Genomic DNA, 13,165 nt, shown 5'->3' on the forward strand with positions numbered 1-13,165 from the left:
TAGGCTACAGTTTACAAATCCATGGGAACGGATTGTGAAAGTGCGCGCGCAGATTATGAATTCGTGGGTACAGATTCAAAAACCGAGGGTACGGTTTACAAAATCTGAGCACGGATTGGAAATTCATGGGCTAGGATAGGACATTCGAACCAGAAAGACACAGCTTACATTTGACTAAAAGGTTTTTGTCTTTATGCTCAACTAAAGTGAAATAATGAGCATATTTCCACTTTGAGAAACTCGTGTTGCTCTCGCCTTGACTCGCCATGACTGCCGCACACACTTGAATAAACGGAGACACGCCCACAGTGCGTCTTCGTGTTTACAGTGATTAGCATCCACCAATCCTACAATGCGTCGCTGCTGCAAACAGGTTAGGCTGCACTTCAGACAAAATTAATTAATAAATAAAAAAAATAACCGACAATGCACCATAAGGTAACAGAGTTAATTTATTTAAAAAGTAATGCGTTAGTTACTGTCAAAAGTAACTGTGTTACAGTAACGCATTCATATATTACATTATTCTGCAACATTTTGTATTTGTAATTAAATTATTGTTTGTAGTAACTTAATATCACATTTTAATCATGCTGATTTTTGGAGAAAAACTGAAATGGCACTCTTCGTGTGATATTGATTAACTACATAAAATGATATAAATATATACATTTTCTAACCCCCATATCTTGAATTTTGTGATCATTCACACGCATTCATAAATGCATTTGAATACACCGAATAATGCAGTGAAAGAACGCACTCAAAATGCACACGTGCACTAGTATGACTTCATCATGTAACTTTACATTAGCCTAGATGCTGCACTTTTTAGGCACGATTTGTTTAGTTTTTGAATATACCTGATACTGTTAAAAGGCACATCATTAAAACAAAAAATACGAGTTCACATATCACACCTAAACACGAGTGGAAAACGTAATTAGAACTAGCTACTAAATTAGTTAAAAATGCCTACGCTACGCTACGAACTCCCGAAATGATTCAAATGATTCGCGATCCCGCTACGAACTCCCGAAATGACTCAAATGGTTCGCGATCCCGCTATGAACTCCCGAACTGACTCAAATGATTCGCGATCCTGCTACGAACTGCTGAACTGACTCAAATGATTATATTATACTTATTATATTATTTTAAGTTGTTTATTTTTCATTATACATTCATAAATTATTCTTTAGTATAAATTATATTTAAAATAATTATACAATTAATTTAATATTTAATGTTTTATTTTCTGTTAATTTAAATATATATTTAGAAATGTTTTATATATATATATGTTTGTGTGTGTGTGTGTGTGTATATATATATATATATATATATATGGTTACATTATTCGTGTGTGTGTGTGTTATTCTAATTTTGTTTTTATATAAATATACATTTAAAATGTATTAAGTGTGAATAATGGTTAAAAAAATGGTTTTTATTATTTTTCAGTTTAACCAGGTACCACAACACTTTTGACAGGTTTTCAGTTTGCTGTGATTGATAACAAATTGTAAAAATAAATAAAGATTTCTCTGATAAAAATTTATTTTTAGCCCATTAAAAAATATATATATATTCATAATAAAAACAGCAATGATTTTATAACTTCTACTTCTCCAAGCATATAAAACACAAATACAAGCATCGCTTCACTGTAAAGGATTTTATTCGTAAGATCTTGAGTTCTACAAATATAGATTTTCCCCTTACAAAATCAAATTATTTACAAACTCATTGTCCACCACAAAAAAACAACAACTTTAAAATGTAGTTAATTTCACACACAGACTACAAGATGGATAACAGAGCGTGACATTTGTTGTTATTTTCTCACAAACATTACGTTTATAATCATTGACTCATCTTCATGCCGTTTCAAACTAAATGAGTGATATTGCGCAGAATGTCCAGGCTGCTCTTTTCCATTCAGTGAAAGTGAATGAGGACGGATGCTGAGGATCGATACAGTCTCAGAAATTTGGGTCATGAGTCTCAAATGTCACACTTTGGCTTATGAATAATCATTTTTATTGTGTTTTTTGGAGCCGTTCATGTCAAAGTTCAAATTTTCGTGCATGAAAACATTCTAGGTTAGATAAGGTCATGAGGGCTCATATCTCAATTCTTGAGTCAGATTTAGTTTCTTTTGTGGCTTGATGCAACATTTTGCTCATACACCAGGAAGTTGAACAGGAAGTGTCTGTGTTTTGAGGAATGCTGTTCTTCAACAAGCTGAAGTCAGAAGAACAGAGAGACTCGGAGACAGTTGCCAGGGTTTGATCAGCCGTCTGTCAGTCGTCCGGCTCGGTCACGCACTGCTCCACCATCTCACGCAGGTTTGGGTTCTCCATCGCGGCCGCCACGCGCTCTTTATCATTGATCTGTTTGTTAACTGAGAGAAGACACACTGATACATGATCTCAGAGCTGAAGATATCTGAAGATTAGAGGCATCACGTCTGGGTAAAAGAGCTTGGGCTCAAAATTCTGTCAAATTATTGTTTCTTTAACTTGAATGCCTATTTAACTACATTTTTAAAATGTTAGTTTTCTGATGTTTTAATGACTTATACACATTTAGATGCTTCACTCCAGCAGCAGAAAGAGCTGTATGAACACTCACTGTCCTCCTCGGTCGAGTGCGTTCCCTCCGTGATGTAAATCTCCAGCTGGAAGGAACAAAGACACGGAACGTCAGAGAGAAACAGAAGTGAGCTCAACATCCACACGTCCAGCGATTCAATGATGAGGACGTACCTTGTGCTTGAACGGCAGGCAGCGCTGAAGCTTGACCTGCAAACACAGACCTGCAGGAAGAGGACACGACAGACTTCATCAGCGACCATCACATTATCTGAAGAAACCAGCAGTGCATCTGGAGTCCAACTCTGAGAGCAATACGGCCAGAACTCATCAAAGCTGACACTTTTATGGTGTTTAGAGACAAATGCATCACTAAAAACATACTAAAAATAAGATAGACATGGTTCGTGCAACATTGTGAGTTATTGACTTCTTATTGAGTGCAAAAACCATCAAAACTTCCTGCTCCATTTATGGAAATACAAAATATTTCACAGTAAACATTGAAGCAAAATGTAAATTTTCATCATTTTTATTAGCATATTAGCATATTATTTTTTAATTAATTAATATATAAAAAAAAATTGTCATTATACTAACATTAAAAGTTATCTGCTCTTTAATAATTTCTTCAAAATGTTATCATAAAAATATTATTTCTACACTGTTCATGAATATTTTATGTTCAGTTCTTTTTCTTTGGTTTTATGATATTTAAATGTGACAGCTCGTTTTAGAATGTTCAGAGAAGGTTCAAAAGTAACATTCTCGGAATGTTGCAAAATGATCAAATGGAATGTTCTCTGGACATTTCAAAAATAACATTTTCAGAACTTAATAGGAACATTAGCAAAAACACACTTTATTTTTGTTAGCTGGGTATATATGGTAAAACATATTTGTGGATATATTTGCATAATAAACCTTTTTTTCTCCTATGGTTACATTATAGTTATCTAAACAAAACTGAGCACACTAAAACCATTCAAAATAATTTCTTGGTACAATAAAAAAAAAAATTAGAATAAAATAAGTTTAAGCTGAAGGATTACAATAAATAAAACTAAAACTGAAATAGTAATAAATTAAAGCTATATAAACACAACGTCAAAATACTTGAAGTTTAACAGAAAATAAAAAAGCTGATTCAAAATATATATTATATAATACTCCATATTCTATTATTTTATTTTATATGATACATTACATACTATATATTATTATATATTTTATTAATTATCTTTCTATATATATATATATATATATATTTTTTTTATATATATATATATATATATATATATATATATATATATATATATACACATTATGGTTGTATTTGTTGTTCTTCCTTTAATTTATGCAAGACAAAAAAAAAACACTTCAATATTATGAAGGTACAGTATTAATATACTGTTTATATAACAGTTTTAATAAATATGAAATATAACTCAAATTTGCATGTGTGTAATAGTAGTATTACATATCATGTCATAATATTCTATATTATATAAACAATTAATTTAGGTGGTATTTGTTGTTCATTAATTTATGCAAGAAAAAATGCACAAAATTGTTCATTAAAATGAATATAATAGGCTTCATTTTTATGTAATTTTCTTCCAATGTAATTTCTCTAAGGAAAATCCACCCTCTTATGAATGCTGTTAATAAGTATAGTCATTTATACGTGAGGGCCGTGTGGACGGGTGTTTTCTGCATTGTCTGCTCTGTTATCAGTGTAGTGCAGTGCTGTTCCTCTGCTCCCTCTCTCACACACACACACACACACACCGATCAGGGTGGCCAGAGAGCAGTGTGGGACGGTTGGAGAGAACCTGATGATGATCAGATACTCCTCGTCTCCGAGCTCCTGCACCTCCACACACTTCTCCGTCACCACGTCCAGCTCCTCCAGAGTGTTGGGTTTCTCCGGGTCACGGATCGTCCGGATCACGTCTGCCAGAACATACACACACACCACACACACACACATCAACATCTCAATACAGTACATCACAAACCGTTGGACTGTACTGGAAATATACTGAACTGGACCGGAATACACTCAATAAGAAAATACATGGAAATACAACATACCATGGGGAAAGAAAACCCTTATTGTGGACGTGTAGTGTGGTATTATCATGGTATTTTTTTGGGAGAAAGTATTAAATGAAGGTGGTGATGATGTGAAACTATTGTAGGACTGTATCAGCGCGCGTGTGTGTGTGTGTGTGTGAAGGTCATCCTGACTCACCGTACACCTCCAGCGCTTTCTCCTCCATCCTCCTGCTTCTCTTGTCAGAGAGTCCCGTTAAACGCCAGGCTCGGTTCAGCAGGACGGACACGAGCTCCATGATCCGGTCCGGTCCATCTCTGACGCGCCTCCGGTCACGCGCGCGCGCTTCCGCTCCTGCTCTTCCGCGTTCACGCAGACCAGAGCGATCAACAGACGAGCACCTTCAACCACAGAACATGGTAAAATGTCTCTGAACCAAATCACTTACTTTTTATTTATTTGTGTGTGTGTGTGTGTGTCTATATATATATATATATATATATATATATATATATATATATATATATATATATATATATATATATATATATATATATATATATATATATTAGTGCAGTAAAACGCATAACATCGATTAAACTCATCCAAAATAAAAGTTTTTGTTTATATAACTTATGTGGGTGTAGTGTGCATATATTTATGATGTATATATAAACACACACACACACACACACACCCACACACAATTGTTATTAGTAGTAATATTATAATATTTTATGACAAAGACTTTTAAATATTATATTATGTTGCAATATAATCAATGCAACAACAAAACAAAAGAAAAACGTGTTGTACTTAGCCTGCCCATTTACTTATTAATTTGTTTCTTCATTCATTTATTAATTTATGTATTGCAGTTCTCTTATTAATCACATACACACACTGGTAAAGCTGTTCTCCGTGGTCAGGTTAAATCATTCGAGAAAAGAAACACACATTTTAGTAAAAAAATGTTATTATGTTGTTATTCATTCTGGACATATTTTAAACAGACCTAATAATAACAATAATAATGCTGAAAATAGTTTTTCTTTCTTTCTGACTGTGTTGTGTTGTTGGTTGGATGAGTGCTGTGTTTGATTGGTTCTCCTGCCGTCTCTGTCATCATGTGATGGTCACGTGATGCTCAGCTGTGCTCTGATTGGATCAGGAAGCAGTGTGCCAAGTATTTATTTATTTTATTAACGAACATCATAACAACTTAGCAATTTTGTTGCTAAATCTAGCAACTTTTCAGACTACCCTAGCAACTTTTTATTCTAAAAACACCAATGCAACAAATGTATCATTTATTTTACATTTATTTGGTAACTTTTAGCAGCTTTTTGATAAGTGTTGTAACCCGAAAACACGATGCGTTATTTAAAATCCAGATTAAAAAAAATAAATATATATATATATATATATATATATATATATATATATATATATATATATATATATATATACGGAAAATTATTTTTTAATAGTAACTCATATTTCAAAACAAATCAGTCCCTCTATAGCAGCAAAAGGTCATACACCGATTTCAAAATACCCCACAACTAGCCCCGGTCTGTCTTCTGCAGTGTCATGTCTATCTGCAGCTGGTTCGAGTCTCCATTGGTGAACTGGTCGATGCTCCTCCTGAATAGGTCAAACTGAAACAGAATGGCTCCAGAGACCCACAGCTCTTGTGTTGATGCTCCATTCCTCTGATGAACCACCAGATGGAGACACTCCCTCGTCTCTAGATCTGAAGTGAGTCGGTGAGCTGCAGGACGCACATCTGCTCGACGTACTGCGTGAAAACCGCGTCACAAGATACGCATCTGACGCATTTCTGACACGATGTTTGTTAAAACGGGAAAAACATTCGAGTCAACTCACACACAGATTGTTCCTAAGCAGCTTTGACATGAATAAACAGGAAAATAACTGTGTTAGTGTGGTGTAAAATTCAATGTAGCCCTAGCAACCACCTATAACAACCTAGCACCCTAGCAACCATGTAAACCCGAGGAATACCATAGCAGTTGATATGAACACCGCTAGCAACCACTACCCTAGCAACCCCCATAAAATACTTAGCAATGCCCTAGCAACTACCCATAACACCCTAGCAACCACAATGAACCCTGTAGCAACCCCTTAGCAACTGAACATGTTCTTAATTGTTGTTGTTGCTTTTAATAGTTTTTCTGGATACTGGCAGACGTTCACATCGTGTGGTTTGATCGCAGTGTGAAGATAGAACAGATTTGAACACACACACACTCTCTCACTCACACACACACACACACACACACACACACACACACACACTCACACACACTCACACACACACACACTCACACAGTGTGTTATAGATGCTGCTGTTCTAACATTGATTGAGTCAAACGGAGCGCTGCTCTATTGATCAGATAAAAGTAATAACCGACAGGAGATACTCTGTGTTTAATGTCCTCATGCTGACCCCGTGCTCCGCAGCCCACGTCCTCAGCCAGGGGTCAAAGGTTACAACAGATATTGATAAACAACCACAGATACCCCCGGGTCAGAGGGGTGTGGAGCGCCGGTTCTCCATCTGTTAGCGTCGATCCCATGCCCTGCTGATCTGATCTGAACTCAGATATACCTTCATATCTTACTGAGCATTCATTATGTAATTATGTGTGTGTGCGTGCATGTGTGTGTGTGTGTGTGTGTGTTAATCTTTGTGTATACAAACATATATACCTAGAATGACTAATTATATTTGTTATAAATAATGTTAAGTATTGAATTGATTGTGTTCCTGCGGCTCAGTGGTGGAGCATTGCGTCAGCAGCACAGAAGGTTGTGGGTTTGATTCCCAGGGAACACATGTTTGGTAAAACAGGAGGATGAAGAGTTAATGTAGAGACTGAGTTAGTTTTCATGACTGCATCACTGAGATTTACTCCAGATGAATGAATTCAAGAAGAGAGCTTCCTGTTATAGAGTTGAACAGATGTAGTCAGATAAGCGGGCTATAGAGGTGATTAGAGTGATGTACAGTAATATAAAATACTCTATACTGCTGGAGAATGAGGTTTATTGGTGTATAGTACTATATAATGTGGTACAGCTATTTACACCATTTTTTTATTATTATTATTTTTAGTTTTTAATCCAATTTATTGTTCTTATTATTTATTTATTTTAAAATTATTATTTATTTTATCTATATTTTTGCAGAATATTATTTTTTTTATTATTATTCATGCAACAGTTAATAGAAAACAATTGTTTAAATTCTGATATTTTTACATGAGCTTTTCCAACTGTAAATTGAAAGTTATTTATTTGTTTTTATATTATTGATTGATTTTTGCAGCATTTATTTTTAATTCAGGCAACATACAAGCTGTTTAAACTACTAAATGTTTATATATTTATTTTATTTAGTGATTTATTAACTGCAGTGGTTGATTTCTTTATGTTCATGAAATAAAAAATAGAAAAATATATATATTAGATTTACTTTAGATAGACTGTTCAAACTGCAAGTTATATATATATATATATATATATATATATATATATATATATATATATATATTTTTTTTTTTTTTTTTTTTTTTTTTTTTTTTTTTTTTTTTTGCAGCGGATCTTTTTATTATTATTATTATTCATGCAACGTACAAGTGAAGAAAAAATTCAAATTGATTTATTTTAGGTGGACTTTTAATTTGAAATTTTATTGTTTCATTTCATTTAATTGTGTCATGAATTAAATTTTTTATTTTTAAGGGGTTTTTTTTCTGCCAGGGGCATTTTCTTATTTAAATGCAACATGCAATAAATTAAGTTTTTCAAATCATTATAATTTTTTTTTTTACTCTTCAACTACAAGACCCTAAACAGATTTGAGCTGGATTGGCCGAGGACTGGTTTTCTCTCTGCTTGAGTCTCATTCAGGGCTGAAGTGAGATGAGCTCATTTATCTGCTTCATTCTGAGAGTTTTCCTCCGGAGAATCCTCTCTTCGCTGTCTGAGAAGCTTGTTCTGAAGTGTGTACGTGAGCAGATTTCTCTCTTCATCTGTGATCAGCTGAAGTGCTCTAGCTGCGTGATTCACCAGAGCAGATGGGTTTCCATCAGTTTATTAGCACAGAAAAGACTTCTGTGACTAATTATGTCCTGTTGTGTGGCTCGTTACACCTGTCTCTCTCTGATCACTGGCTGTTAACAGAGCAGAGAGGAATGATAGATAAAGGTGTAGTGTGTTCTGGAGAAACATGGCTGATCTTAATGAGTCTTAAGAGGCGTGTTGTGGAATAAAACACGTGTATTACGCCAAACTTCCATTCCCTGGATCCCTGGAGCTCCACACAGTCCTGCCAGATGAAGCATCACTGACACCACGTCAGCGCTAGAAAACCTCTCCTCTCCGCATCAGACGGAGACTGAGATCTTCACGTGTGAATTAAAGAGCAGTTAAAGGTCTTCACACACATTTATCCTGAGAATAAGAGCATGCACTTCTAATGATTTAATAAAAAGCCTATAATAACGAATAAAGACGGACTATAACATCAAAAGCCACGTTTATTTGAACAGATTCAAGACAGTTTTATTTTTATTTTCTGGGTCGTAGGGTCATTTTTGTATTCATTCATTCATCCATTTATTTTATTTGTTATTATCCATCCATTTTTTATCTTTTTATTTTTTATTATTTTGTTTTATCCATTTTTTATTTCAATTTACTTGACTTGAATGTTTAATTTCCAAATATTCCTAGTATTATTGTTAATGATCCATCAAAACACTTTTTTTATTTGAATAACTTTATTTTGTTTTGTTTTTATTTTATGCATCCATCCATTTTCCAAACGTTTTATTTTATTTATTTTTTATTTTTATTTTATTTTATTTTATTCATGCATTTTGAATTTTAGTAAATTTTTTTCTTAATGCCTTATTTTATTTCTACTTTTTGAAATGTATTATTTAGGATTAAAACTGTTTGCCTAATCATCTATTTAAATGTACACTAATAGCTTTACATTATGAAGCTGCTGCCATCAGTTCAGATTTTTAATATAAAGATTCACTTTTCATCCAGTCAATCTCACAGTTCAAATCAAGTCCCGATCTACACATACTCTCACTGAGAATCCCATTTCACTAGTAAATAGTCAAATCAGTTGCAACTGATGTCTAATGTTGGCTTTTTAATAGAATTGAAGCTTTCTGTAAGCTGTGTCCTGTTGTGCTCATCATATATTCGTGATACCTTATCAATAACAGTTCACTTTCCTGAGTTTGGACGGAGCAAGACACAAACCCATTCACTTCCAGCTCTTTTCTCTCTCCTGCTCATCGTTCCTTGCTCTTCTCTCTTTTCTTCTGCTCCGGCGTGATTATTAATCCAGGAGACTTCCTCTCTATCTGTGAAGTGTGATCTCAGGTCTGTTCACATAAGAACATTACCTTACTGATGGATCCAAATGTGTTTCTGCTTAAAATAAGCGTTTCAACCTTAAAATCAACATCCAACTGAGTTCACAACCATCATCTGCTGTAGTTTTGTGTGAAACATGATATTCAACATGAAAAAGCACTGTAGTGAGAGGCAGAACAAGCTATTGCATTCATTTGATGATAGATATATATATTTTATTTTTATTTTTATTTCATGTTGAAGATGCATGTTGTAGTTTTTTCCTCAATTTTTTTCTAGTCCAGAATTATTTATATACTATTATAGTTTACTTTTTATTGCTATATCTGTTCACCTGTTTTTTGTTTGTTGTTGTTGGTTTTTTTTTTTGTGTGCAAATTTACCCAAATTTTTGCTATTTTAGTTCTAATACTTTTAATATTTCGATTTTAACCTATTTTTGGAATTCCTTTGGATCAGTTTTGGATCATTTCCAAGGCAACATTTTCATTTAAGATAGTTTTTCATCTAACATATATATTTTATACTTTTTTTAAATAACAAACATAATTTTATATAGTTTTAGTTAATAACAGCACTGGTTTAATCTGATGTCTGCACAAGATTCATATTAGTAGCAATAAATGCGTACTTTTCCTGTTCGTTTTGATAAATAAATAGCACAAAACATCTTGATTGTTTAATTTTATTTCACTTAATTGTTTTTATTTTCATCCATTTCACAAACCTCTTTCCTCATAAAGGGTTATGGAATTAATTTACTTTGTTATTTTTCATCCATCAATCCATTTTCCAAACCGCTTTCCATATTTTATTTTATTTTATTTTATTTTATTTTTGGGTGAATATTTTATTTTATTTTATTTTTGGGTGAATATTTTATTTTATTTTTGAGTGAATATTTTATTTTATTTTATTTTATTTTTGGGTGAATATTTTATTTTATTTTATTTTTGGACTTGTACATAACTGTATATTGTAACAGATGTAATGGCTCCTATTTTCCAGCATAATACACTGATTTCTAGTATTGTAACATACTGTCTGCAGAATCATGAATGCACTTTTTTGAGGAAATCGAGTGTAATATGTTTTATTTATATCAGACAGAGATCAGTTATGGTCAATATTAATACACTTTGTCTGAATTACACCAGGAGAGGCTGGAAGCTGTTTTTATATTTTCGCTGGCAGGAGATTGAGATCTCTACACTTTTAGCATCATTTCATTTGTCCATCCCTCTTTAAACAGATACTGTATTGACATTTCAAAGACCAGATGAAACCAGCCTAAAGGTCCGATCAGACCATGAGTGTTTAATGATTAATCAAACATTCATCCACCTACAGACAAAAAGTTTGTTTTTCCACAATGAGATTTTTTCCCTAACAAAGATCAGCAAGTCATTTAAAGAAACAGTTCAATCAAAAAATAAACATTTTCTGAACACAGGTGAGTTTGTTTCTTCATCAGAATTGGAGAAATGTAATATTGCATCACTTGCTTACCAATGGATGTGAATGGGTGCCGTCAGAATGAGAGTCCAAACAGCTGATAAAAACATCACAGTAATCCACAGCACTCCAGCGTATCATTTTATTAATTATGGTGGATTGGTTTCATCTTTTGTCTTCTCCAGATGTTCACTGATGGGCTGGAGTGCTGTGGATTGTGATGTTTTTATCAGCTCTCATTCTGACGGCACCCATTCGACTCAATACACTCAAAAATATTTAGAGTTAACTTTAAGATTTATGTATTTGAATTGCGTTTAAATGTCCCATCCATTTGCATACTAAACTTAATATAATGCATATTTGTCAGTCATAAATAAACATTAATCTCATACATTTTAATTTAACTCAATATTGCCTGTTCCTCAGCTAGTCTTTTTTTTAACTATAAATTCAGTTTCTTTCACAATTAACAGATTTATGCTGATTGTAAACAATTTGAATGATGCATTTTGAAAATATGATTACTTAAAACCAAATAGTTGCAATAAGATTCGACTGACAAATATTCGTCACATTAAGTTTATTAGTTTGTTAAAACTGTGTAATCTAAACGGCATTATTCATTTCAGCTTTCTTGAGCAATTAGTTGTGCATTTGGTGTGAAATGCTTGTCTGAGATAGTTTAACCTGATTTAACTATAGTCTCCCAAGTTGTATTCAGATGGTTTTTGTCCAAAAAGACACGAAACCATCCGCCTGGATAACTGGATTTCAGCACAGTGGCGAGATAAGACCTGCACACGGGTTTAAGGGATAAAACTGGTAGCAATTGAGCAAACAAACGCAATATAAGTCAGTGGTTACCGTCAACTGTCTGGCTCTTTAAAATATCTTTTTCCTGTGTGTTAAGCAGAAGAAAGAAACTCATACAGGATTGAATTGAGTGGAGGGTGAGTAAATGATGACTGTGTGTGTGTGTGTGTGTGTGTGTGTGTGTGTGTGTGTGTGTGTGTGTGTGTTTATCAGTCTCTCATCTACCTCATTCTCTGGCCTACTTCTCCTCTCTTTCACCCTGATGATGTTTATTCCAGTGTTAAACAGTCCCGGCCTACACACTCTGCTCAGCGTTACAGCATCTGCTAAGCATCCGAAATGCAACTGTGTGTGTGTGTGTGTTTGCCGGGTGTCATTACACACTGTAATTACACCAGCATCTGTTCACTCACTGCCGGCTGTGGGCTCTTGGGAAGATGTGAGAGTGTGAGATCAGATGTCAGATCCAGGACCAGTTTAACATTTCACTCGTAACTCTGAGCGTCTTCCTCTGATTCCGGCTGAACTCCACCTGATTCCAGATCAGTCGACCTCTGGATCCTCAACAGCGGTTTGATGATTATGCATGTGGATTTCTGACACAGTATTGCCCATTACTTAGTTTTTTGCCAGTAAAAGGAGTTCTGAATGAAGCCACAGCAGAATGATCTACTTCTGTGTTGTTTTCTGAACAAATCGAAGGAGTGAATGATGACTCACTCATAGCAAGATTTAGAGCATCATTTCAGATTCACGGGTCACACATTAGTATTCCTCGTTAGTTCCAGCGATTGTGAGGAGCAGAACT

At 34.0% G+C, this 13,165-nt stretch overlaps 1 protein-coding gene across 1 annotated transcript; it reads right to left on the reverse strand.

The window, feature by feature from the left end:
- Positions 1 to 1,663: 1,663 nt before the first annotated feature.
- On the reverse strand, positions 1,664 to 5,023 carry ciao2a (cytosolic iron-sulfur assembly component 2A). The gene is made up of 5 exons (XM_052544313.1): positions 4,855 to 5,023; positions 4,389 to 4,553; positions 2,772 to 2,821; positions 2,638 to 2,683; positions 1,664 to 2,407 (listed from the first exon to the last, which is right to left on the reverse strand). The coding sequence occupies exons 1-5, from the start codon at positions 4,952 to 4,954 to the stop codon at positions 2,307 to 2,309; spliced, it is 462 nt and encodes a 153-aa protein (XP_052400273.1). The 5' UTR covers positions 4,955 to 5,023; the 3' UTR covers positions 1,664 to 2,306.
- Positions 5,024 to 13,165: the final 8,142 nt, after the last annotated feature.

Source organism: Carassius gibelio, chromosome A25, assembly GCF_023724105.1.
Source record: "Carassius gibelio isolate Cgi1373 ecotype wild population from Czech Republic chromosome A25, carGib1.2-hapl.c, whole genome shotgun sequence".
Classification (NCBI taxonomy): Eukaryota; Metazoa; Chordata; class Actinopteri; order Cypriniformes; family Cyprinidae; genus Carassius; species Carassius gibelio.

Bases quoted from the DNA above. Each gene is read 5' to 3' on its own strand.
- ciao2a (XM_052544313.1), bottom strand. From the start codon at position 4,954: ATGGAGCTCGTGTCCGTCCTGCTGAACCGAGCCTGGCGTTTAACGGGA. The intron at 4,554-4,854 runs GTGAGTCAGGAT...ATGTTCTGGCAG, and splicing joins GAAAGCGCTGGAGGTGTACG to ACGTGATCCGGACGATCCGT. The intron at 2,408-2,637 runs GTGAGTGTTCAT...GTCTTCTCTCAG, and splicing joins GCACTCGACCGAGGAGGACA to TTAACAAACAGATCAATGAT.